This window comes from Pomacea canaliculata, linkage group LG3, assembly GCF_003073045.1.
Source record: "Pomacea canaliculata isolate SZHN2017 linkage group LG3, ASM307304v1, whole genome shotgun sequence".
Taxonomy (NCBI): Eukaryota; Metazoa; Mollusca; class Gastropoda; order Architaenioglossa; family Ampullariidae; genus Pomacea; species Pomacea canaliculata.
In genome coordinates this window covers 33,611,548-33,638,076 of record NC_037592.1, presented here as the reverse complement: position 1 = coordinate 33,638,076, position 26,529 = coordinate 33,611,548, and the positions used below count along the sequence as shown (strand labels likewise).

General features: G+C 38.7%; 3 protein-coding genes across 4 annotated transcripts; 2 read left to right on the top strand and 1 right to left on the bottom strand.

The window, feature by feature from the left end:
* Window positions 1-318: 318 nt before the first annotated feature.
* LOC112559428 lies at window positions 319-10,826 on the bottom strand. 2 transcript variants are annotated; one of them, XM_025230678.1, is made up of 4 exons: window positions 10,660-10,826; window positions 4,715-4,885; window positions 2,546-2,695; window positions 319-1,386 (listed from the first exon to the last, which is right to left on the bottom strand). In XM_025230678.1, the coding sequence occupies exons 1-4, from the start codon at window positions 10,809-10,811 to the stop codon at window positions 1,041-1,043; spliced, it is 819 nt and encodes a 272-aa protein (XP_025086463.1). In that variant the 5' UTR covers window positions 10,812-10,826; the 3' UTR covers window positions 319-1,040. The 2 variants fall into 2 exon arrangements, with proteins under 2 accessions (XP_025086463.1, XP_025086464.1); XM_025230679.1 differs by lacking the exon at window positions 10,660-10,826 and adding an exon at window positions 7,239-7,474.
* A 433-nt stretch (window positions 10,827-11,259) lies between these two features.
* LOC112559426 lies at window positions 11,260-17,439 on the top strand. Its single transcript, XM_025230677.1, has 8 exons — window positions 11,260-12,236; window positions 12,706-12,846; window positions 13,297-13,392; window positions 13,614-13,795; window positions 14,063-14,120; window positions 14,578-14,708; window positions 15,218-15,388; window positions 16,042-17,439. Exons 1-8 carry the CDS (start codon window positions 12,093-12,095, stop codon window positions 16,226-16,228), a joined length of 1,110 nt encoding a protein of 369 aa, XP_025086462.1. The 5' UTR covers window positions 11,260-12,092; the 3' UTR covers window positions 16,229-17,439.
* Window positions 17,440-17,576: 137 nt separating this feature from the next.
* LOC112559429 (NEDD8-conjugating enzyme UBC12-like) lies at window positions 17,577-21,430 on the top strand. Its single transcript, XM_025230680.1, has 2 exons — window positions 17,577-18,428; window positions 18,834-21,430. The coding sequence occupies exons 1-2, from the start codon at window positions 18,261-18,263 to the stop codon at window positions 19,476-19,478; spliced, it is 813 nt and encodes a 270-aa protein (XP_025086465.1). The 5' UTR covers window positions 17,577-18,260; the 3' UTR covers window positions 19,479-21,430.
* The last annotated feature ends 5,099 nt before the right edge of the window (window positions 21,431-26,529 follow it).

Genomic DNA, 26,529 nt, shown 5'->3' with positions numbered 1-26,529 from the left:
ACCAAGCAAAGGCACATGTCTGTTATTTTCGTCTGCAAATGTTGTACTTATATCAGTTTCGTTTTAGTCCAAGAGTATTCCTCTATGTGTGCGTGTTTGTGGATGCGTGTGTGTGTGTGTGCTTGCGTTGAGTACTCGCGGCGAACTAAAGAGGTGCGGTAACCTTCCAAGCTTGCTAAACACTTTTTATTGTGTCCGACTGGCTCAGTCCCTTCTGGCGTGAATAAAAGGTTAGGTCACTAGAACTGCTTGAATATAATATTGACAAAAGACATGCGTGCAAACAACTCCATTCACTGAGAAAATTCACGAGCAAAGTTCCTTAAAAACTCAACTGTTTACTCAGATGACATGAATATAATCCCGTGATAATTATTGTACAGCTATGTACAAAGCGATGCTATGATTGTACAATACAGCAATTACAGATCACGATAATAAATAGTGCAGAATAAACAATGGAAGAATAAAAAGAAGGAAATGAAATGGGGGTGGGTGAATGAAGTTATAGTGCAGTTGTTTCCCTTGTTCGAGTGACGTATGGACTGGTTTTAGACTGACATTCTTTCTGTCTTCTTCTCTCTGTGTTTGTGTGCGCGCTTGCGTGTCTGTGTGTATGTGCTTGCATACCCGTGTGTGTGTGTGTGCTTGTGTGTGTATGCTTGAATCTCTCTCTTTCTCTCTGTGCGCTTGCATGTCTGTATGTGAGGACAAATGTAAATGAAGTATTCTGAAAGCGAAATATAATTTTACAATTTCATTATTCCTGAGTTATCCAGTAAGATCAGAAATACATAACAGCATTTGATAAGATATCTACAATCCTTGTAATTATTCACATCTTTGTTCTCTGTACACACACACCCTTCAAGATCTCTCGGCACTGAATTGTTTCATTTCTAAACAGTAATCAAATTGACAAAAGCAGACCAGGCTTAGTGGCATCTCTATATGAAAGAGCCCCAGCTTAATATGTTTGAAAATACAGTCTATTCCTTTTTTTCGTAAATTGTCCGACTCGACAGAAAAAAAGAAACATTTCACAAATGAGTGCTCTTCTCGTCATAGTTTGTGTAAACGTGATTTATCTCCCCTCCTTCACTCATGGTGGAGAATTCTGTCCCCTGGTCGGAGAGTCCGTTCTGTAGCTGGTGATGGCGGGCCATGGCCATGAGTCGGGCCTCACGCTTGGCAGCCAGCACCTCCTTGCTCTGGTAGCGGAACTTGTAGAGCAGACATAGGGTCATCAGAGGCACGAGGAGGATGAGGGCGCAGATGCCGCCCACCATCAGATGGTCGCGGTACTCGTCAAACGGCTCGCGGTACATTGGCCCTCCGATGTTCAACCCCCGCAGCATGCGACCTCTCTTCTGAATTTTCTGTGCACTGGGAGTAAACATGAAAAGATCAGTTAATTAAAACAGTCGGAACTCCTCAGACTGCCCATTGTAATTCTGCACAGAAATAAAATTTCTGTAAACTCTCCATTTCTGATGACTCCCAACTCCCCACAACTCCCTGCTTTCTTTCCCAATCCCCACAACATCCTGCTTTTTTTCGTACAAAATGAAATTTCGATTTTTTCCCTTCCCAGCTTCTTATCATTAAGCGTATTCCTTCTTCAGATCTTTGTTGCCTTTGTCTTCTTGTTGAATTTGGAGAGTCTTGTCCATGTAAACGCACCAAGTGGGGAAGTGAGTTATAAAATATATTGTTATTATTGTTATTTTTCTTATTATTATATGTGTGTTTGAGGAATAGAGAAGGGACGAAATAAATAGAGAGAGTGTGTATGCTAAAATCTAGTTCAGGTTTTGTCGTGACTGTTAATATCTGAATCGTGTAGTAGGCCAGCTTTCACTTGACTTTTGTCAGGGATTATTTAGCATTAATATTTTCTGATTGAGGGAGCCTGTGTCAGCCTGTTCGTTTTTCTTGTCTCGGGTGAGCAGCATGACACCAACTGCTTCTGCTCCTCTGTTTTCTTGTTGAAACTCACGGAGGAAGCTGGACGCCATGAGTCACTTGTTATCAGCACAACCTTTGACACTTTGAGCCTGAGGGAAGATTATCGCTGGCTCTACGACCATTGATTGTGCACCAGAATAGTCGCAAACTTAAGATGGAAACACAGGCACAATCCAAAACAACTTTGTGCTCCACTCCCACAGTACGGAGAAATATCATTTCTTAAAAATACCATACATGTACCCTTAGATTCCTTTCATCTCTATGCAAGGGCTAGAGTTTTCTTTTTAAAGATCGATAAGTCAACTAAGTAAATAAATAATAATTTTTTTAAGTGGCCAGAAAAGCAAGAAGGGTTTTAACTCACCCAACGCTAAAGTATTAGTTAAGAATAAAGCTTATCAATGTTGTAATAAGTCAGCTGGTGATAAACTCATCTACATCAAGTTAGTAGATATATTTTAGTCTAAGTATAAAAAGAAAAATATCTAAATTTTGATGTAAGTATAGGAGAGCCATATAGTTAAACTCTGATAAAGGTATAGTAAAGAAAGAAGAAAGAAAACGAGGCACCTACTCCGTGTACACGTGACACAGGTAGACTCCCTTGTCGGCTTCCTGCACGTTTTTGATGGTCAGGTGCATGTTGATGACCTTTCCGACATTACTGACGACGTATTTGTCGAGTGTATTTATTTCAATCAGGTCTCCAACTGGCGTTTCCCAACTGGAACAAAGGAACACATAAGAACTGACAATATTTTCAGAGGTACATTCTCAATACTTCCTTTGATACAGTCAAGATTCATTGAGGAGAAGATCACCAGCACATAAGGTGACAACAATCTGAGGGCACAGTCACTACCACAGGGGTTGTAGTTAAGAAGAGGTAAGGTTACCTCAAGAGTTAGCAATGGACCATCAGCGATGGAGGTTCCTGTAAAGATCTTGGAGCTCGGGTGATAATTAAAAGGACAATTAGGGCGCACTATTTTTGTAGTGATTGTGTACAGATTCAGTGGACTATACTACTTACTTAAATTTAAGTGAAGATCTTCCAAACGGCATCATGCAGAGGCAGAGGTCAACAGCACTGACCTCATGATACGCCACGTATTCCAAGTCACATATAGGACAATATGTTAATTCTGAGTACAAACTTGACATCTTGATTTCGATCTCCTTTTTATGCATGACGAAGTTTTAGCAATAAGGTGGGTGTGTTCATCCAGATACGTGAGATAATCTCTTGCACTCAGTGTCCAATTATAAGGATAAAAAATTGCACTCCCCGACGCAAGTTATTGCTTTCTTCTTTGTTGCCTGTCTCAATGGCTTGGTGTTTAATGTGCAGCATGTTTATTTTATTGCACTCTTGAGACTTGTTTATTGCTCTGGATTTATTTGATGTCTTTATTTAATATGATAGGCCTTCCTCTAACCTTGGGGCAAGCCCACGCCTTCTCTCGCTGTTATTTTATTTATTTATTTATTTATTTATTTTTGGTGTGTGTGTTAGAGAGTTGTGTGAGAGAGAGACCACTTCTCCTTCTCTCACTCTGTATGTGTGTTAGAGAGATAATTGAGTGAGAGAGAGAAACAGACTTCTCATTCTCCCTGAGCGAAGTATTACGAACAGACTGTACACTTCATCAACGTGCAGAGAAGGTGAGTGCTGTTTGTGCTGACAACAGTCACAGTACATAAACCGGAAGTTCCTAATACGATCATTTTCCGCGCATATCTTTTGCGCACCTAATTATTGGAAGGGGAGGTGGAGGTGACAAAATGGATGGATCCCTGCTTCACGACTATGGTTCCTGTAGTGCAAGGAGTCATTCCATAAAATTATTACACAAATAAATAAGTTCAGACCGTACCAACTGAAAATAATAAAATATGTATACCATGTCTCTAGATGAACACAATATAGTTCACAAAATATTATTTTTCTTACAGAGGTGCTGTAAACTAAAAACTGCTCTCAGAGTTTCATTTGGTGCTTGTCTGTCGTTGTGCTGAAACCAGCAAATTCTTGTTCAATGTGCACTATGTATACCAAATACGTATTAAAAAAAACAGTGATATCGCTAAACTATCGAAAGGGCACCGTGTGGTGACCCGTCGTTTGTAAATCATGTCAAGCGGGGCTAGAACATGTGATATCCATCACATCAACTATTTCTCGTCACCGATGGGCGACCTGAAGCTCTCCTAAATCTCGGGGAGGTCACTTTCTTTCAGGTGTTTGGCAAATTTATGGCCCTCTCCATCTTCAAGAGCTCTTTAGAATCGCCAGTCACTTCTTGTTCGTGATACATTTGCTACTAGACTTTAAGGGTTCTGCTGGTCCTGATCCTGCCCCCACACTACGCCAATGGCAAACTTACAGTGACCATAACTGTTTCTTTGCAAGCTGGGTAGAGATTACAAGTCCAACCATACTATTTCAGTAACACTGCTGGTCTACAGAGCACAAAAAAAACCCCCAAAAATTGACTAGTTTCCAAAGTAGGATGAACTTGACAGTGATGTAGCTAAGTCAGAAGTCCTTAAAAAATCTGTAAACAATTACAGGTGGGCTTCAAAAACAAAAACTTTTATGAGCAGTTCGTGAATTTGCATGTGGCAGCTTATGGTTGCATGCAAATTGAGTCAATCGTGAAATTAGGAAATCACGAAGACAAGGTGGGTAGCGGGAGACCTGGGCAAGAGTGAGGTGTGGGTGTGTCTGCTGTATACTCACACCACGAAGTTATATGGCTCGAGAATGAGACTGGAATCGTTGCACACGACAGTGAAATCCTCGTCAAGGTACGACTGGAAGCCCCACTGTGGCTCTTGGGCAGCAGCCAGGCCGGTGACCAGCAACAGAACCTGGACCACAGCTTCCGGTGACATGGTAAACACACGAACACTGACAAAACAGAAAATTAAGACAAAGAGAAAGTGAAAGAAACATTTTATTATGAATCAGACCATGGTTCATATCCCGGGGATGCTGCCGCTATTTTTCATGACAACAACAACAACAACAACAACAACAACAACAACAACAACAACAACAACAATCTTTTCGAGAGCAGGGGCAAATACAGACGTAACTGTGCAATTCCGCACAATACAGTAACTGGTGTGTGTTTGTTAGAGACAGATGAATGTACAAACAGACAACGACAGCGACTATGTGCGAGTTGTCGAGCTAGTGAGAGATAAGAGTTATCCAGATCGCTAAACCTTTCAAAGGTCATGGTCGTATTATCGGCGACTGTTATTATGGTGACGGAATTTCTTCAGGTATTTTAAAGTGGGGTTAGGGGTGAGGAGAGAGGGAGACCAACAGCTGATAAACGACATTCTACCAAAGCATATCCGGTTTTATTGAAGAATCTCACTTTATTGACAGAACTAGACAAGAAGTGGTGGGGACGATCCCAGAGAAAGCACTTCAATCATGAACATCCAGCTCGCTCAGTCTCTGTCTGTCAGATATGTACAGGTAGATTCTCACTACTTCCATCCCATAATTTTCCTTTGTCATTATTCCTCCCCCTCACACCAGACATATAAGCAGATCCCTCCCCTCTGTTGTTGTTAGCCCCTCAGCCCACGCGATTCCCCTGTACACCCGATGAACCACCTACTCTTCCTCCACCTACCTCTGACGTGAGGGTGTCGTTAGGTACACAGTTTGTTGCTGTCGTTTGCCCATTATCAGTAGAACTTTCACAGTTTAAACCCCGATCCTCTACCAGCCTGCCCTACCTTCAGGGTTTACTGTACGTGACTAGTGGCGTCACACGGACTGGGCCCGTCACATTCCGGATGAACATGTTTATGAGCACAAATCTCTCCTTTCCCAGTCGCCCTGACCTACATCCTCAAGAAGACTCGACAATCTCAAACGTAATCTTCCTCGTAATCCATGTTACCTGCCGCACTTGACGATGACTTCCATGCAGGATGTATGTGTGAAGGTCCCGGTACAACGGTCTGACGATCCGACTGACTTGTCGCACAAAGAATGGCGGTTATAGCTGACTTCTTCTTTAATGAACTAATGTACCATTGCGAGTGTGAATCTTAATGAGACCTTAGTGTGATGTTAATGGTAACAACCACCATGAATATGGTGGTTTGTTGAGGTGGTGGGAACTGTTGCCCTCGTGGAGAAGAAAACACGCTTTAATACGTAACGTCGACAAAATGATTTATCGAAATAAGAAAGTTCATACTGTCTGCACACCTCACAGCTTTGTTACACACGGTGACAGCTGAGTTTATGTCCATAGTTGCTGACATATCTTTCTCTCTGCCGTCGACCCTTCCTTTCTTTCTAGTTACCTACCTACTGCTGTTTGTTTTTTTGTCCGTCTACTAGAGATGCATAACTCAGGGGGTTAGCTATGTCAACAAAAGGCAATTGCGTCTGCAGTTCCAAGTGTTGTTGTACAATTCTCGGTGAAGTCTCGGGCTGTTGGAGGTGGTAGTAAATAGAGCGGGCGTTACCTCCAATGTTTTGACACACGGCGAGTGGGAGGGGATAGGGGAGGTGAAGGGGACTTACCAGGCTTGTTTTAGGCGTGTCCTTATGTCTCCAGTTTACACACGCAATATATGTTAATCCGACAAAGAGCTAGCAGTCGGCCAGAACGGAAAAGATAATAATAATGAGAACTTATATAGCGTGCTTACTCAACATACGTTAGTCTCATGCGGTTTACTGAATTTTTCTACACTTTTACTTATTGTAAAATGTCTCATGTCTCAACCCCCTCCATTCCAAACACACACGCACACACGACAGATATTTCCACAGTTTAAGGAATTACAAATAATATTATTGAAAGCCCTACACATGCTCAAGAAGCTGATAAGACATAATGAGTTCTAACTTTGAGATCAATAGAAGCCCTTGACCTTAATGTGGGTTAGGTGGGGAAAACACCTCTCCATGTCAGGTAAGCTGCGTGAGAATATAAGTAGCACCTATTGTGAACACTTCTACTCATGATTCAGGTAAACACAGATCAAATATTGAACCTCACTGCTTGATGTATTCATAGGCTGGCTTTCAAAATGTCCATGTCCACTTGTCCATACGAACACAGGTATCAATCTCACGCTTTATTTTCTCGTAATTGTATAAATTCCTACTTTTCTATCACGAAAGTGTAATGTTACCTCTCCTCCTGAGCAATGTAGAGAGATTTCATAGGTTTAGATTTCCTAAACCCACCTGCTGGAAAAAGGAAAGACTAAAACCTTACCTGTATCAGTGACAAATCCCTCCCAGCAGACAGCTGTTGAATTTCCAAGTTAGTCACCAGGTTGCTGTCCACAAAATAAAATCAGTCGAGAAAACGGAAATTGTGGCTAAAGTAGGTCTTAGAAGAGACACCTCAGTGGAGTGTGTGAGTGAGTATGGAGGTAAAGCCGACTAAGACACACCTCGCCTGTGCCGACCTTTAGCACGCGGTAGACGGAGCTCTATATCCTGGATTGCCGGCTACCACTGTACATGTCCGGCTACGTACACACAACGGAGCCTCGACTTCAATCACTCGCTGGCCCTGAACGATAAGAAGCTAGGGACAGAAGGCTAGACCTGAGGGATGGTCTGAGTGGTGTAGAGGGGAGGGGAGGGGATAAAGAAAGAATTAATCAATGTCAGAGATAACAACATGATCGATTTATGTTCGGAACTACAAGCATTTATTGCCGTAGATGTCTAACCAGGAGAGTGGTCCAATGGAGCTCTTTCGCTGTGAGGAGCAGAGTGGAGGTAGCTTTCTTCGATGTACGTCGTAATAGTGAGAGTTATGGAGATAAAAGACGATGTGACATGTGATGAACCTTAAACCGCATTTAGAGGAAATCCGGTAAACTAAGTCAAAGAGTTGCAGGACCGGTAAATGAGGTATGCTATAAAAAGGATGGGGCAGAATGAAATATAAACAAGAAAAGGCAATCAAATCTGTCTGTTAATACATAAAGAAGCAGATCATAGAAGGATGGGACCAGCGGGGGAGCGAGTGGAACGTCTAGACCCTAGAGAGTAAGTTCTTGTTTGCTGTTAGCCCCCTCCTGCCTCGGGAGTTTGTTGAGAATCGAGTAATTTAATATACACAACCTCACACACACAAAAAAATGTAAAAGCTAAGAAAGAGGCATTTGTTTCATTCTTTTTACATGAAGTATATATATATAATATTTGCATAACAAAACTGCATAAGTACTAATCTGGTTAACTATGCATTACATCTCCAACTCAGTAGTATATTAAATTCTTTACCGTTCAGTCGATTATTGTGGGATTCAACAGCTACTGCCACATTTCATGGAAGGAGACCTCTCACACCTGCACACCTGGCAACAAAAAAGGTGGCAGAAGACTTCAAACGAGCATTTACAAATGAGTATCAAGACTCTGGGCGGTCTTGTGTACAGCAGTCAAGCGCTAGACATCAAAACAGTTGGGATCAGATTCCTCTGTTTAAATCTTGTGTCAGGCAGGCTGGTTTTTTTTTTTTTTTCTTTTCGTGTAACACTTGTTTTCAGGTTGGACTGTTCTGCAATATGTTGGTGGTTCTGCTTTAAATACCAATTCCCAGAACTCTGTCATTTGCTGGACAGAACGGTGTGACAGCCAGGAGCAGCCAAAACAGTCTTCCAGCGCTTTACTTTGCAAATATTTCAAAGCGATTCCATTCTTCTAAAATTCCATTATTAAAGGCTTGGGTTAGCTTCACGATCAAACTTGTATGAAGGGTATTACTTGAGGCATAGAGACCTGAGACCTGACAATGAGAACACAGGCATTCGAGAACAAGAGCCTGAGGATCTCACACATAGAACACAGAACAAAGGACTTTGTAAGAAACAAGGTGACCACACTCGTAGAACATCAGGAACCGCTACTTTCGAAAACGTTTTGCACTCAGTGTCTCTAAAATACTCATTCAGAAGACATTTTTTTAGACATTGAGTTTTATTCATTCACCTCTTGGGGGTATGGAGTAGTTGACATTATTTACAAATAGTAGTTTATCTCATTCAACATCCTCATAAACTTTAATAAAAGCTAATCTGTCAATGGAATATAAGAAAGGAAAGCATAATTATAATAAGGATGGCAATGAAGTTAACAATAACTTTATTTGTGATAAATTAACATGACTTAAACCAGCAACATTACTTATCAAAGTTATTACAAATAATTTCTAAAAATTCGATAAGTTTTCTCAGTACATGTTTTTTGTGGAGAAGAAGAAACTATTAAATTTAGCTGTAATAGGATTTATTAAAAAAAATTACGAATTAATACTTTTCCTTTCATTCTTAAAGTAATCACAAACAAGAGTGTAGTAAAATTCTTTTTCACTATCGCAAGCTATAAATGTAGTACAGTGTCCTTGTGATCTTGGTGTATTGCAGTCTGGACTGGAAGATTATTATTTAAGGTTCTCAACTTCAGATATGTTACACAGTCCTTGTATGACAATAGAGTAATATAATTTCCACAGTAGAAAGAAGCTTTATATATTCTGTACTTCTATGTCTTCATACGATTCAGAGAACCGTTTCTAGATATACATGTTAAATAAACATCTTGCAACCTTACAACGCAACGTGTTTTGTTCTCTTGTCCACGCCTCGGATCGTGTTATGTGTTCAGTCTCTCCGAAGTTGTCTGAAACAGTTTTCTACCCTTGTTGTGACATGTTCATACCTGTTCTTACAGTAACGTTTTGGTGTTGTTGCCAAGTTTGAAACACGTTCTATCAAAACAGTATTGTACAGCAGGTGTAAAATCGTTTAACTTTTCCCCTTTGAAGTTCGTGGCCATGATACTTATCCGGACAGCGAGGGTGGATCGTTGACACCCCTGACCCATAAAATAATGGCAAATGTCAAAATAGTGAGACCAAGAGAGGAAGAGGGGGTGGATTGGAGAAGATTTATTCTCTATTTGTATGGGAATGGCTATTTATGTGTTGATTTTTTTTACTGCCGAGAGAGTGTATGAATGATGTGTACAGCTCAAGAACCAATCACAGATTTTTACCAATTTTTACTAGTTTCTTGGGTGCGCCGGAAAAATATCAGTGTCTACTGATAATGGCTAATGCGCATAATGCGATATACATATATAGTAGTATGGAACATATAGCACACACACACACACAGGGAGGGTATAGGCTGGCGATGGGGGGTAATCACTGGCCGAGAGCGGGAGGGGGTCGACTAGCGACAGGGTGTAGGTGTTTCACCGAGAGCTAGTGTGTTGTGTAGAGTTTCGCCATTGCCAGCATCATCGACTGGCGTTGGAATAAAACTACTCAGAACCCACGAAAGTATTGTGTTTTGTTGTTGTGGAAAGATTGGGGGGAGATCACCCGCATTTACCCTGCTTATACTCCATTAATTCTCTTACCTTGGCAAACTTAATTAGCAAATTTTAATGTGCTAATTAGCGGTATACGTAGTTCAGTAAATAAAATTTTGTTCAAGCAGTACAGTTGGTTTTTTGGTAGGTAAACTGTTTCGAATTATAGTTTCTTCATTGAGTGGTGAAGGGATTAATTAAGGTAGATGAAAAGAGAGAAGACCGGATCGAGTACTCAGAGAGAGAGAGAGACAAAGAAAGAAAAAAGCCAGACAAAACAGCTCTTTGAATAGAGAAAATACCTTAGTCTACGAGACGAGAGCGTTGAACTCAGGCATTTACGATCTCTGCATGGGTGAGAGGCAAGTGCTTTATCACTACACCACAAGACCGTCAGTGGAACCAGACTCGGATCATCCTGCTTATAACCGAGTTCGCTGCTTATAGAAGACATTCAGTGTAAGTTGAAGGCTACGTACGTTTCTCAACTCTTCCGTGCTTCAACAGCCTCAAGAATGTCAACACCCACGAATGGTGTACCTTTCCTGCACACACACACACAAAATAAGAGCCCGGTGGTTCGCGTGTAATTAAAATGGTATTTATCGCGGCCTGTGAGTTCGACTGAGTGCAACAGTATTCATGCAGACAATACAGACCTGTGATTGGGATCGCTGCGTGTCTGCATAATTTCCCAAACAAAAGTTTTGTAGCAAGATTGGTGCACAAAGGACAACATTTTTCGTGCTATCTCATGCAGTGTCTATACCTACTCGATCCCCTTCGTTCAGCAGTCTTTTAACCCCTGGTTTAAATAGCGTGCTCCCAAAGGTATATATATACTGTATATACACTAAGTAACAGAAGTGGCAAAACATTTTGCATTTCTATGGTGTGATGTTATATCTCCTTACCAAGAGATCCCAGTAGGGTTAGTTAAATGGTGCTCATAGTAAACTACTTTTCGATGAAAATAATACACTAACTCAATTCTGCCATATATAGTTGATTTATCTCTTTGGGTATTTTTTTTTCCTTTTACTAAGACCGTGCATTATTACATGATGTTCCTTAATTGTCGTTGTATTTTATTACCTTACGAATCTCATTAATGGGCTGGAGACTTTACTACAGTATAAAAGCTGAAAGTGAAAACTTTCCACAAGTCAGTCTCAACCACCCCAAAGGGCAGGTAAAAGGTCATTTCTTTTCAGGGGAGATAGTCAACACTCGATCGCTCTTGTGTTTGGGAGATAGTAAACACATGCCGGGAATTTCAATGGGTGTGTTGTGTTAGTTTGTGGCCAACTGCTGCGAAAGCTGCGAATGTCTGCGAGCATCTGTTAAAAGAGTTTTCTACCGACTGGATTTCTTTTAACTATCACAGGAATTATAGAGAGACGCTTAAATATTATCTCCTTTTATTGTTGACCTCCCCGTTGCAGAATTTGTCACATCAATAAGAGCCAAAGCCAAAGCCAACGAAAGTTAATTCAAGTTCGAATCAAAATTAAACATGAACTTGAAGTTTTGAAGCTGTTTTTGTTAGAGATAGAGGAAGAAAAAGCCATTTTGAGTCCTTCGTGGTCATATCATGTCAGGTTAATGAGTCAAAATAACTTTCATGTAAATTTTTTCTTTAGTTTTTATCAGACGTCAGTTTGTTTCAAATGCATCCTCCAGATACATTTTGATGCTGATGTTACAATCAACACGAGAAACGTCAACTTAAGCTATGAGCCAGTCAGCAGCAAAAACAGTGCTGCAAAACATTTTTACCTTTGCTACAATTGTAGCTCAGGCAGAGACACCTGCTGTGACATTGTGGAATGAAGAGTCGGTGATCAGAGCTTTACAGTGGGCAAGCTACTGCAGACAGGTACCAGTCACTATTTTGCTTGAGCTTTTAGAACGTTTTTAATATTTTTAATGTGTATTTATAATATTTAAAAGACATAAAAATTTTTGCTTGGCTTCTCAGTTTGTCGGGTGTAAATAAAGCATATACAAAATAAAAAATGTACAAGATGCCAACAGCTTATTTTTTTTGCATTGAATTTAATAGACCTTTATTCCTTCACTTTCTTTTTTAAATATGGCTTAATTTTAGGAATGCAGGTCCTGATGCATTTTACATCCCAGAAAAAGGGGCTAAATTTAGGATTAGAAACAGGGGTTGGGGTAGGGTTATGTTAATCTTTTTGTAAAATTTAATTTGACTTCAGGTTCTGATGTACATTATGGCATCTGTATCAACCAATATCAATACATAATGGGCCTTTCCAAAGTAAAGTTCTTCTGCTACATTGCCTAAAATTAGGTTGTAACTGGTTGAGGTCTTATTATAGCTTGCAGATCGATTGTGTGGTCGACAATTAGCAATTACACTTGAGGAACGACTTAAGGAAATGTCTCATCTTATGGACAATCATTTCCTGTATAATCTGGACCTGCAGTTTCTTGCCCAATCAGTTACTATTCTTATTGAGGTAAAATCACTGCTTTTTTAAAACATAGTAAAAGTATACCTGAGAAGAAAATATTTATTCTGCAAACACGATGTATTTTTTGTTAGCCATATCTTATATTCAAAACATTTTTTCACTTTATGAATTTTAGATGCCCACTATTGTTTAATTTTGCATCTTTTGGATGTATAATTGATATTTTTGCCCTCTGCTGCAAAATTAAAGATGAACAAAGGAAATATAACACATTAAAAAATCTCTTAGAAATGTGTTTCTTTTTAAATTTGTCTTAGAATAACTTTGCAACATATTTTACAAAGTTTCATTCTAATATTTATTGTGTTCGCTTTATTATTTTTATTTCAAAAATGACCTTATTAAATTAAAAAATGACCTTATAGTAAGAGAATAAAAGCCAAATAAATTTAGTTCTTGATGGAAGAAAAGTTAAGAATAAGTGTTATTTTTCAGGCACTAGTTCACAATCCCCACTTACCAGAAAATCTCCTTCTTACTTTAAGGAAAACCTTAGAGAAGCAGTACAGTTCCTATGTGTCAGTTTTGCAGGTAAGCTGTATTAAGTCTCATATTTGCTGATTTCAAAGACAAGCTAATGATACTACAACAAAAAATCTGTACCATTTAGGATGCTGGTAGAATACCCTGTGTAGTTTAGATTTTGTGTTAATAAATGTCAGTTTCTTTGTTCTTAAAAGGACTTTATTGTTTATGTAGACTTCTTTGTCAAACAGCAAAAAGAAGCTTTTTTTGGCCCTTTTCTTTTGCAGCAGTGTTTAACTGCTTCTAGGAGTGAACTTCAGTTCTCCACTGCTGTGACAGTGCACATGAATATCTTAAAGGACAGAATGAAAAGCTGCACAGTATCACACGATGATCCTATGGTTAAAGAACATGGGCGGCTACTCATGGAGAATCTCACTTTGTGGATGGAAGCTGATGGCTCCGAACGGTACATATACTCATCTTGTGGAGAATAACAAAAATCATTAGTACTGTAAAATGAAATTAAGTGTGTTAGTGCAGATAGAAAGAATGTTTAAGAATTTGAAAGCAAGTACTGATGAGCAGCTGCAGATATTCTTACTTATTTTTGAGACAGTTTTGAAAACTTGAAGTTGTTTCTTAGGCGCATCATTGATGTGCATGTACAATTACTTCCCTCTGTGAGGTAGAAGTTCTACTCATTTTACTTTTCGTTGTCTTTGTTCTCTTTCAGGTGTAAAATACAGATTGTCAAAATTGCTAAGAGACTAAGCTGGTGTTCCACTGGTTGGGTGAGCATCACTTTGACTTCCAAAAGTAGATTTTAAAAAAAAGTGTCTTTATTAAAGGTTTTGTTGGGTTGTCTCACCTTTATAAATTTTTTGGGATTAGCTTTTTACAGTTTCTTACTTAGCTTCTTGGTAGATGTGCATTATCAAATAAAGTGCAGAGCATAAAGATAAAGGTGAATGTGTGCTCAGACATGTAAATTAAAAAAAATCAAATGTGCAATGTTACTTTGCAATTTCTGAAAATGGTAAAACAGCTTCTAATTTTAACCATAAATTTTTAATTTATTTTTTTAGTAGGATAGGTGATGAGTTGATTCTTTAGAGTTCTGGTCTTATTAAATTTTGATCATGAAGAATAACTGAACTTATTAAAAACATACAATCTGTATGTTAAAATGCTTGATTGTGAAAGACATTATCTAAATAAGTTTAGATGTTTATGCTTGTGTTATTGTAGAACATCCTTCTGATGCTTATGGCAATCGACATGAGCAAGATTGAGGAATCCAAAAAAAATCATCTAGGTCATGTGATCAATGTAATTGTCAGCTGGTTCACTGAGGAAACCAGGGCCCTTGGTCCTGCATGGTATGTTAATGGACAGAAAACATTGCTTTGTGTGGGAGCATTTATGAATCATGAATGACAATGCATTTCAAAACTTTCTGAAAGAGCAGTTGTGTAAGCGAGAGAATCTTAATGAGTGCTTTCCAGCACTAGATTCTTTTTGCTTCAGATGTTTAAATACCACTTAAAAAAAAAAAAAGCAAGGTGCATGTTTTCAGGGTGAAGCAAATGGCATATTAGATTCAAACCATTTTACCTTTACCATCAGTTGCTTTAAAATTGACTGATGTAATGTTCTTACCACTTTTTCTATTTTTCTTATGCAGAACTAATACTCTTTTAACCACATAAAGATTACTGTATTAAAGGGATTTTTTTGGCAGTTTTAAAAAGTATTTGAGTGTGCGTTTACCGTATAGGAGAATTAGATAAATCACCATTTTTGTATTGTCTTTTTGTGACCTCTATTTTAGAATATTACATTCTCATAAAGGACTTTTCCTGACAGTTTGTTTTTTACCCTATTGTAGCCCTCTGTGGAGAGCAGATCCAGTACTGTTAGCGAGTGTGGCTCAAAGATGCACTTGTTTCTGTGAGTTTTACTTGTCAGCCTTGGAGCAGCAGATGGAACTTCTGGAAGTCAGTTATAGCTCACAAAGCACATGTTTACAATACCCAAAAGAATGTTCCTATTTTTGGAGGTAGGTAAATCACATCTGCTGAGACAATTCTTAAGTGTACATTGTTTTGCTCGCTCTTCAAAAATTACAGGATTGCATGTTCTGATCTTTGTTGTTACAATGGAGAATGTTTACTAAGGAGTCATCTCAACAATAATGCATTCAATACATTTTTTTTAAAACTAGGACATGTTGGGTTCCTAGACCAGATTAGTTATACATATTTGAATATTTTAGGAATTTTACATGGTATTTTGTGTTTGTTATCTCATCAATTCCACTGCTCACCACACTGTGAAAGATAAGATTTCCTCCAGAGCTACACCTCCCTTCACCCAGTAACAGATCATACGGTCTCTTAATGTCACCAACCTCTTGCCCAAAATTTGTGTTGGGTGAAGGTAGTGTAAGTAGTTGAGATTGTATGTCGTAGCACACAAATATGAAATTATACATGTACACACAGGCACTTTCACATACCCATATTTGGTTTACTCTTGGAATTTTCAGTTGAAGCTGAAACCTTTAGGTAGTACTTTATACATGATTGAGTAGCATATGTCTGCTGTTTAGCAGTATCTGGCCACTCAACATGTTCAAGAGTCTGCCTAATTTATTGCTTTAAGTCTTGCTATGTGTCATGCATTAATCACCATTGATGTTTTTCTCATCAGGTCAAGGGAAAAGCCAGACATCCCACTGTATGCTGTAATACTCCAGCATTTTTTACATTTGCTACAAACAGAAGATGGGGTTGTTAAGAAGAAAGCTTTAGCTCTTGTGAGCTTAAAAACAAAGTGTTGTGTGTTTAGTGCCTGGACAGATCTTGCCAAGGACCTCATAAGGAATCTTGCATATTGACAACAATGAACGTCTGATGGTCAACACTTGATTGCTCTTCTGTTTGGGAGATAGTAAACACATGCCGGGAATTTCAATGGGTGTGTTTTGTTAGTTGTGGTCAACTGCTGCGAAAGCTGCAAATGTCTGCGAACACATATGCTGGATCAGTCAGTCTGGTCTTTTGACTGGTACCTGTTGTTGAGGGGAGCACGTGGATAGAAGCAACATCTGACGACCCAACACTCACGCCCGTTTTGGGGGATAGTCAACAGGTCCTGCACAGAATGACCAGTCACTCCTTATGCTTAAACAAAAATGTGTTAAGAATTGTTAAGACTTCAGATTACTGACATAAGTTAAATTTCATAATACAAATTTAGAAGCAATCTCCTCTAAGCATTAATTTGCTAAATTCAATAGTTTTAGTCAGTATGCAATGTATCTTTTATGTCCATTAGGTAGCATCTAAAAATTAGGTGTTCTGCTTGTCAGGTTAATAAATGTTTCCATTGCAAACAACTGTGCTGTTAGAAGCACTAAATCCAAAGATCTCTTTATTGAAATGCCATAGGTTGTATTTGGGTATCAAATAAATACTGTAAGATTGTAGTTCTATACTCTAATTTTCCTATGTTTTAAAATTGCATTAGAAGCAATGTCCACACAGCACATTTTGTATGAAATTTTGTTTGAATGTGAAGACAAATATTTGTTTCACTTTAGTAAGTTAATATACTCTATATCATTAGTCATATTTATTGCTTATGTTTCATGTATCTGTCCATCTGGTAAATACTGAAGAGGGATGGGTTGTGTTGTTAATGATGGTGTTTGTGATCTGTGATTTAAATTTTACTGGTACACAGTTCAAAGGCTTTGACAGATACTTACACACCTTTTTTTCCTATGTCAAACTTCTTTTTCTTTAGTTTAGCCAGTCCACTAATCTCTACAAATGCAGCATTTATTTTAAGAGATAAACAAATTATCAAAATACAGTAATTCTTTCATATATAATAGACAAAGAAACCTGAGTGATGTCTATATGTCTGCTAAATTACAATTCTGTATCTTATTTAGAAAAAAAACAAGCCCTTTTCAAAGTTAAGTTAAACGGTGCTTAAATCATCATCTTCCATCTGTGCATAGCCTTTTACTTATATATACATATTTATAGATGGTTCCATGTTTTAGAATTTGTTTCTGCTTTATAAATAATGTCAAATATATTTGACCGTACATTTTCCTTTTTTTGAGACCAGCATCCGTTATTATAATTTTTGTATGTTTTTCTCTTTAGCTAAGCTCTCTGATCCCGCCTTTAACGGTGGGAAAAAGCGCTATACAAATCAACTGTATAATTAATATAACCGCTCAAAGATGTAAATTATACATTCTCTCACTCCCGACAATAGATTGCTAAAATTATTTTGAATTATAAGTGCATTAAAAGTGAGACAACTCCTCTTATTATCATAATCATTTTGTAAGACTAGACATTTCGTCATATTACTACATACGGTATTGCACATGGTTTGCATGCGTGTGGCTTGCACCACCGTTACAGGTCGCTGTTACTAAAAATAACAACGGACTTTCCCCAAGGCAGCCGTTTTGATTGGTCGAGCTGACGGTGTTTCCCATGTGACGCGGGCAGTGCACGACAGCTCACTGCGGGACAGTCGGCAATTGTGGCTTCATAAATAAACAAGCTTAACCACTCGCAGACTGCACTTTTAAAGCTAGATGATGGAAGTATATCAAGAAATGTGACGGTACAGGTAGAGCAGAGAAGCTGGTTATGGTTTCTTAGTGTTGTGTGTTTTTCCAGGCGCTTCTGCCCGAGTGACGAGGGTCGGTAACCGCGTGTTACAACGAGATGAGGTGACCACGTCAGCACAGCAGCTGCTATGTAGGGGGAAAACAACTTCGTCTTGAACTGGACAAGAAATAGTCTTTTCACGGTGTTACTGTATTAAAACGCACTGCCAGATTCGCAAGATAAACAAAAATTGGTGTAGAAGCAGAGGGGAAGAAAAGTTGGTGCAAGATGGCGAATCGTCGCCTGGCGAGAGATGTACAAACCTTGCAAAGGCACGTGCACGCCGAATTTGATGGACAAGTTCGGATCACTGAAGTTGATGACAACTTGGACTACATCAGTTTAGACGTGGAGCCTAACAGTGGTCCATACCAAGGTGCCAGGCTGAACTTTAGGGTGAGTATGGTATATATATATATTTCGTGATAAGTAAGCTTACATGCACATGGCACATTTCAGTACACCGCCTCAAACGCAGGCTCGATCGTGGTCCTTTTTAAAAATAATAGACTGATAACAATTCACAATATTTTAAAATCAAATAATTGGATTTACATGCATTTCTTGCTTGATTAGCATTGAGTATAAGTATGATTAACAAGTTTAACAATCATTGTAATATTACATTATTCTTTTCAGGTTAATCAGTCTTTTGAGTTCAATGGCAACAGTCGCGTAATAAATTTAAAGTAATGAAGTACTAGCATCTATTTCAATTTTGTGCAGAATAAAATGCTTAAAATAATTACAGACTAATAATCCCAACTATTAGTAACAATAATGATTTCCTTTTTGCTGCAGCTGTTCCTGAAGGGTTATCCTGAAGATGTCCCACAAGTCGTATGTCTAAATCGCATCTATCATCCCAACATTGATCCTGTGATGGATGGTGATGAGAATAATGGTTACATTGTTTCCAATGTTTGTGTGTCACTGCTGGATGAGTGGACATCAACAATGTCCTTGGACCATGTGATAATGGCTGTACTGTTTCTGTTAAATTACCCCCAGATGGATGATCCCCTCTCACCTCTCATGGACAGTTCAGTGTCAGAAGATGAATTTAATGAGAATGTGAGGCGTTCATTGCGAGGTGAAGAGGTTGATGGCTACACATTTCCTTGCCTGCTGGTAGACAATGCAAAGGGTGATGATCACATTGTTGACAAGCAAGACAACCTAAAAGTCAACACTGATGACATACCAGTTTATAGGAATGTCAGCAGTAGTAAGTTAGCTAGACTTGTTTCTACAGAGTGCAACACTGGTACACAAACTGAATGCATTAGCGATTTTCCTTATGATGATGGCAAGTTTGATGAGATAAAATATCCAGATAAAGACTACAGTAAAATTTGTGCATTGGAACGGATAAAAGGGAAGATTGAACCACCAGACAAGTGGACATCTTGCTTTAAAGAGGCACGAAGATTTCTGGATTTGTGAAAGGTCTGCTGATTTTTATTGGAAACTTCTCTTGAACAAAACAGAACACACAGATGTGCTACCTTGACATAGTTTGTCTTCAGTTGACGACTGGCAAATGCTGGAACAGTAGCTGCTGCTTTGGTTATTTTAAAGTCAGACAGATTTCTCTTATGTAGACCTGCTAACTTGAAGGCAAACCAGAGTGTCTTCTTTGATCATGGAATCTTAGCCATTCTCAAATCCATATGTACACTTGTAAACACAGTACCCTCTCACTCTCTAAAGCTGCAGAAGCAGATTCACTTGGTTCAGTCAATGGTTAGTGATACAGATTAACAGGTGCAATAAACATTAATTTATGTGATGCATTTTATTTTTGAATCTTTAGTATTTTTCAGCACATATACCTTGCTTCAGGGAAAAATATTGATTTATATACTGAGGAGAGTAATGTGATATTGCAACATTCTGAAGTACTTAAGTTTTAAGTAAGGTGTTTGTTTTTAACATCTGCTGGTCAGTATGCTTTGTATGCAAGATAATGCAGTATTTATTGATCACCGATCGCATTCATTCTCTGAATTTTGCTGTTTTAAAAGGCAGAGTATTTTCCCCTTGCATCACAACAAAACTGAAGCTCCTTTGACAAGTAACATTATGAGACTACTTGTATTTTTTTTTTTACATCTGTGTTATTGACTGCAATTATCAAAGAAAATCCACACTTTTTTGTGTTTGATAACTTTCATTTTGCATTATGAAATGGGCAGAGCAAATACACCTGATTTCTTTGGCAGATCAATATGCTCACCTGATCAAGCTTATCTCAACGTTGGCAGTTTAGGGAGCTTGCCAGCCTTAAACAGTATGTTTTGTGACAATTGATCTGGGTGTTTGAGAAATTCTTCTTAATTATTTTCATGCTTTTGGTTGCAGCCCTTTACTCGAGGAGTAACAAGGACTAAACTATTTTCATGGTTAACCTTTCCATTTTCCCATAACGGCCTGGTTGGGTATGCGTGTTCCTCGTTTGTTTTTAATTACATGAAAACATTTCTTTGCTCTTGAAACATGAAAAGTGCTGTTTTGTATGCAAAAGGTCTGAAGTTATTCCCACATTAAGCATGGGACACACCTCATCAAAACCAAAAGCTACTTGAGTACGAACAGTGAATATACACATTTTTAGTATAAAGTACAAGGCTGTGCAGGGAAAAGGAAGATCAGCACCTATTTTATGCCTGCTTCCAGTTTTGAGGTTTAGCATTATAATCTGTTGATTGCTGTGATTTTTTTCCCTTGGGTAAGGGAGTAAGTTTTGTCCTATCTCTCCATGCAAGAATTGTAGATTGAATGAGAAAGAAAATTGCAGTTTTAGGTTGTGGCTAATTTCTAGTTGTCTGGAGAAAAAAAAAAACTGCAAACAGCTTCGGTGTCACAGCCTCCAAGAATTAGGAAGACATGATCGTCAAACTACTGGATAGTTACAGAACTTTCTGAAGCAATCATGCATTCCTTATAACTTGTATCCATTCAACATCTTGAAAACAAATTTAAAGATCTTAGGGAAGAAAAAGTGACAGCTGGGTTTATGTCCATAAGTAGCCATGACACTAACAATCCTCACTTTGAGGCATCACTTTTTTTTCCTTTTAATTCTGAGGCTTAGAGATTTGTTTTTTGTATTATACTGTCCTAACCTTATGTAACATTACCTTCTTTCGTCGTGATATGGCCTTTGTTGCTGGCACAGGGTAAAACACTAACAGACATTTGTGTTGCATTGTATGCGTGAATAAAGCTGACAGTGGTTCTAATAAAATCGGATGTTAAAATTGCAAAAATCATATTTTGTTTTAAAGTATATTTGCTTGGTTATGGCGTGTATGCATTTTGTATATGTCTTAAGTGTTCTGTATCTATTTCTTGAACTATCCTGACATTGATTAAACCAGACTAGCTCAGAAAAATGCCTTCTTAAACATACTGAGTGAAATGAGAGCTGTCACAGGGTTCTTCGCCTGGTGTGAGTCTGAACTCTATTGTCTTGTGGCGGCTGTGCATAGAATATAGACCTTATGACATACCTTGGATCAGGGTTCAGTGGTGCATTTATAACTTTCTTTGAATAAACGAAGAAACAACCAATTTAGATGGGATAGCGAATTTTTTTCTCCGAAATGTTTCTCAGGTTTCAGGCAAGTGGCGACTGAGAGAAGAAATGAACAATTACATAATAGTTTTCCTGTTTAGGCGATTTTTGTTTTCTGCACAGCTATTGTACACATTTATAAATATTTTACTTTATTTTATTTTAAAATATGTTTCAACAATTTTACGAGAAGAAGCTGCAGGAGAACGTGAAAAGAGAATGTTTAATTTTAAACGAGTATTGGAGTTTCCAGGCTAACGTTCATCAAGTCACGTGACATGGTTGCGCTTTGCTATGTTGTCATCCACAGAAGTAATAAGACGAGCAGACAGGAATTATGTAAAGGAATGTATTAAGCAGTTGTTGATGGCGTATCCTGTTGCTGGGTTCTTGTTCCAGACTTTTTTTCTTGTTTGTTTGCTTTTTCCCCTTGTTCCAAACAAAAAAAAAGAAGAAACCGTTTTAGAGTTCTCGTCCCACACGGGGAAAAGTCCGGGGTGAGCTCACAGGTTATCCCAACATCCGTATTCGTAATTACGGGAAAGCTTCTCTCAGTCACGATGGGTACACACACTTACAAATTCTAGTAAGTATGCTTACTCGATATTAAAACGCTTCACCTGAAGAGGGTATTCCACTGTCATGAGAAGCCTGGGATGTTCAGTCACGATGGGTACACACACTCTGAAATTCTAGTAGGCATGCTTACTCATGTTAAAACTCGATCTCGACTTGACTTAACAAGGGTATTCCACTATCACTGGGGTCTTGGAAAACGATGTGTGGGTAGCACCCATGTTAAGTCATGTTGCGACTTCATCGTATGAGAAGAACTTTTGAAAACAAATTTATTTGCCTTTTAAGAAATAATTATGATTTTTCTGACGAGGTTTTTGACTGTTTTTGTGGATATTGAAATTTTACTCACAGACAACCCTGATAGCATTAAAAATTTTTGTAAACGTTTGCAAATGGTCGAGAACCCTTTGTAAACGTTTATAAAATATTTAAATGCTATCTGGGAACAGTTATTATAAACGGTCGCTGTTATGATCTTGTCATTACAAACACTGGATCTCCGAAGGACTGTTGCCTGCTGCTCCTGTTTTATGACACGTACACACAGTTGTGACACATCAATGAGAATAGTTATCTCGGTAAATCTTAAAAATGATTTCCTGTTGTTGAGTTTATTTTAGGAGCATAAACACGACCATAACGATGCTCTGTCAAATTTGTCCAGTGGTGTGATGAAACTTCGAGAAAACAGAGATGTGTATTTCGATTTTCGGAAAAATATGGTTCTAAATATATAGTTCGTATGCATAGAGACTTCTAACTTTTTCGGGTATCGAGAATTTTTTTTTTTTTTTTAACCGACTTAAAATGGAAAGTTAACAATTTGCGAAACGTCAACAAAATCGTATCTTCGAGTTTTTAGCCCAGTTGAACAACCCTGAGCCTTTTGTTATCAGTCGTTCACGCAGGAAGCCCTTTATCTTTTTCCTTTCTCTTGTGATTCCGTAGTTTGTCTGTCCACGACGAGAACAGTCTGAAGTATTGTACATATTTGTTTTAAAAATCTTGATATCAAGCAATCTTTGCGGTCAGCAAATTGACAGGAAAGCTTCCGACATTTTGTCCTCATCTAAACATATCCTGGCAGGATGAAATTATTTTACTGAAGTCGGTAAACGTTCTTCTATGCCAGTATTCGGCAGCAATAAACATATCCAATCAGTTCGGGGAAATCTAGGATCCAGATGACTAAACAGGAGAGGCCAAAAGCAGAGAGCTGATTGAAATCATGTGGTGAACAGAGGGAGGGGAATAACACGAGTAAGCAAAGTTTCTCCGTACATCAGCAGCAAAGATCTAGCTAATGAACTGTCCTTTATTTGAATGGCTTCAACAAATACCACGGCTGCATTTTTATTTTTGTTCATTTTTGTGCATGCTTGTATATTGTCATACCTTGCTTTACATCAGTCCCCAGAATTGTTGTATTGTCTTCAGAAATTGCAAACTAATGTTACACGTTTGATCTTTCACAAGTCTGAGTACATTATCTATCACATCTATGCTCTGCACTGACTTCCACGGAATTCAAAATAAAGTACAAGCTTGCATGTATGTCGGATGGTACCGTTTGCCGAACTGGTCCTTCATATCCATCCGATGTATTTCGTCTCATCAATATACTCTCACATACTGCAGATAATTCCACTCTTGTTCCAAGTATCAATACTAATACAGTGGAACCTCGGTTAGCGAACGCCTCGGATAGCGAATTTTTCGGATAACGAACAAAAATTTCGTTAAAAGTTTGTCTCGGATAGCGAACAAAATTTCGGATAACGAACAGCCACGTGAACCACACGTGACCGACCAGCATGTCATCATTCGCGCTCGAGACACAGTTACGATCGGTCGTTCCTTTTCCATGCGCATCCTTCTTATTTAGTGATTTTTGTGCTTTATTTTAATAAGATAATCCTCAATCGTGGCTCCAAAGAAGATTAAGAGCAATTAATAGTAGTGAGGTAATGACAAGGAAGCGGCCAACAAATGAATTGAAAAAGGAAATGATTTCAAAGTATGAAGGTGGCATGCGTCTGTCGGATCTGTGATGTCGTATTACCGAAGTGTTTTACAAAAAGGCAGAAGTAACAGACACTGGACAAGTTTTGTCCTTTAACCTCAAAGCTACAGAAAAGTCACCCCGATTTTATAATGTCACGTGTGCTCATGGAGGGGGAATCCAATCAGTAATTCCACCCCTTCCTCCCCACACCTCCATCCACCCACGCCGTCAAAACGGCAAGTTTTCTGATGTTTAAATGCTTTCGTTAATGTTTTTATGTTTATTTAACTCCATTTATATTGCATTATAACTGTTCTCATTAAACTAATACCTATATAGCCTGTAACTTTCAAATATTAGCGAGTCAACGGGGGCTGGGAACCAATTAAATCTATTTCCTTTATTTCTTATGGAAAAAATTGTTTCGGATAACGAACAGCTTTCCAGAACGGATTAAGTTCGTTAACCGAGGTTCCACTGTACTTTTGAGGAACGTTCGTTATCTTTTGTTGCCCCATTTAGAATACATTGTAATGAGTGAATATTCCAATGAGAGAGGTCTGCTGTTCAGCTCTGAAAACTGATCTTTCAGGAATACCTTGGATCAGAATTAATTAACCTGAAAAAAACTTATTATGCTGCTAACACACCTGTGCGTGCGGGGTAAGGTATGCTGTCTGCTTATAATGTATGAAATGCTCCTGGTTATGAATACGGTTGTTGTGTATAATGTCTTATCTTCATAATATATCTACATTTCACACCTGTTTTCTACCATAGGAGAGCCTGGCCTGAGTTTAACAGGTGCAGTGATCTCGTGAAGGATAGTGTGTGTCTCGATTATTTAACCTCACGTACTCAGTGCACATAATGCTAGGCAAACACTTTTGTCGGGTCCCTACACAGCAAACATGAACATTAGAACTTGAAATTTGTCGTGTCTCTGTAATTCCAAGAAGATCAGTCGGTATAGATGGATTTCTTGGAGGGTCTGTGATAACTTTCCTGTTTGGTTCAGTGTTCTCACATTCCAGAAAAAAAAAAAATCGTAATGAGTTGGGTACCATTGTTTTTTTTTTGGGGGGGGGGGGTGAGAGCAGATTGGCTGTCAGATTGGGAACGACATTGCGGGATTTGACCCCATCCATCATAAGTTACCTGGTCTGCCTCTCTACTGTCACTGTTTGATGGGCTGTCTCTAATTTCAGTTTCCATAATTTGATTTTTTACTGGAATGAATTGTTAGCCCCTTGTCCAATCTCCTGTAACCTGGAGGTTCACTGTTAGTCTGATTTCTATCCCTTGATCTGTCCGACATGGGTGACCCTGCTATGAACTAGTGCTCCCGTCGGTATAGTTCTAAGGGTCATCGAGATACACGAACCCTCTGACCACGGCAAGGTGGTAGTCAAACCACACATACACAGCACTCATATTTTCAATTAAGAGTACTTAATAAATAATAATAAAAAATAAAATAAACATAGCAAGAAGAACAGATAAATCAATATACTCACTATATGTGAATATTAACATAGGGTTGTGAATAGTGTGTTCACATCAATGAAAGGGAATAAGTAAAGGGAGATCACGACACTCCCATTTGCCACTTTTTAAAAAAACAAAACAAACAAAGACTTAATTTTATAGATCGAGGTATATTAATGTTTGTGTTTGAAATGAAAACGAATATTGTTTACTTGTGCGTCTATATAATTTGAAACAGCATAAGTTGTGTTAAGCAAAAATAAACTTCACAAAAAGAAACAGGGAGGAGTTCAGAGTTCAATTCGATCGTCGATATGCTTTGTGAGTGAGTGCTGTCCCTCTCCAACTTGCTTATCTCAACGTTTCAGTCGCTTTTTGTAGTTTTTCTAGATGGCCCGCTTTTTTATTGTTTGTGATTATTGCGATAAAAAATGCTTTTGTGGGTAAGGTTTGCCGGTCGCGTGATTGAGAAAGATTTTTTTTGCCTGTTGTCTCAAGAATAGATTTTTTCTTATCTTGAACTCTCAGACTCGGTTTGTTAACTCGCCCCAGTGGGTAGGTCAGGGTTCACTAGTAGGTGCCTGTAGGGTAGTGGCGTGTCCCACACAGGTAACAATGCCGTTACACCATACGTCACAAGCGACATGCGCAACAGTTTATTTTACCCGTCACGCCTCTCCCTCCTCCTCCCAGGCCCTCCCCCTGATGTGACGGCCTCTAGTGCTGGAGGGAGAGAGAGACAGGGAGAGACAGGGAGAGACAGTCGTCCCGTCTGCCCGACACCAAACTTTCTCTTCACTCGTATAAAAACACCGAACTAAAATATACTCCGTGATAAAAATTGT

Excerpts from the sequence above, each read along its gene's own strand:
- LOC112559428 (XM_025230678.1), bottom strand. The coding sequence starts at position 10,811 with ATGTCTTCTATAAGCAGCGAACTCGGTTATAAGCAGGATGATCCGAGT. Across the intron at positions 2,696-4,714 it reads GAGCCATATAACTTCGTGGT|TTGGGAAACGCCAGTTGGAG; the intron begins GTGAGTATACAG and ends CCTTTGTTCCAG. Across the intron at positions 1,387-2,545 it reads CTGTGTCACGTGTACACGGA|TGCACAGAAAATTCAGAAGA; the intron begins GTAGGTGCCTCG and ends GTTTACTCCCAG.
- LOC112559426 (XM_025230677.1), top strand. The coding sequence starts at position 12,093 with ATGAGCCAGTCAGCAGCAAAAACAGTGCTGCAAAACATTTTTACCTTT. Across the intron at positions 12,237-12,705 it reads GGGCAAGCTACTGCAGACAG|CTTGCAGATCGATTGTGTGG; the intron begins GTACCAGTCACT and ends GTCTTATTATAG. Across the intron at positions 14,121-14,577 it reads GCTGGTGTTCCACTGGTTGG|AACATCCTTCTGATGCTTAT; the intron begins GTGAGCATCACT and ends GTGTTATTGTAG.
- LOC112559429 (XM_025230680.1), top strand. The coding sequence starts at position 18,261 with ATGGCGAATCGTCGCCTGGCGAGAGATGTACAAACCTTGCAAAGGCAC. Across the intron at positions 18,429-18,833 it reads GTGCCAGGCTGAACTTTAGG|CTGTTCCTGAAGGGTTATCC; the intron begins GTGAGTATGGTA and ends TTTTTGCTGCAG.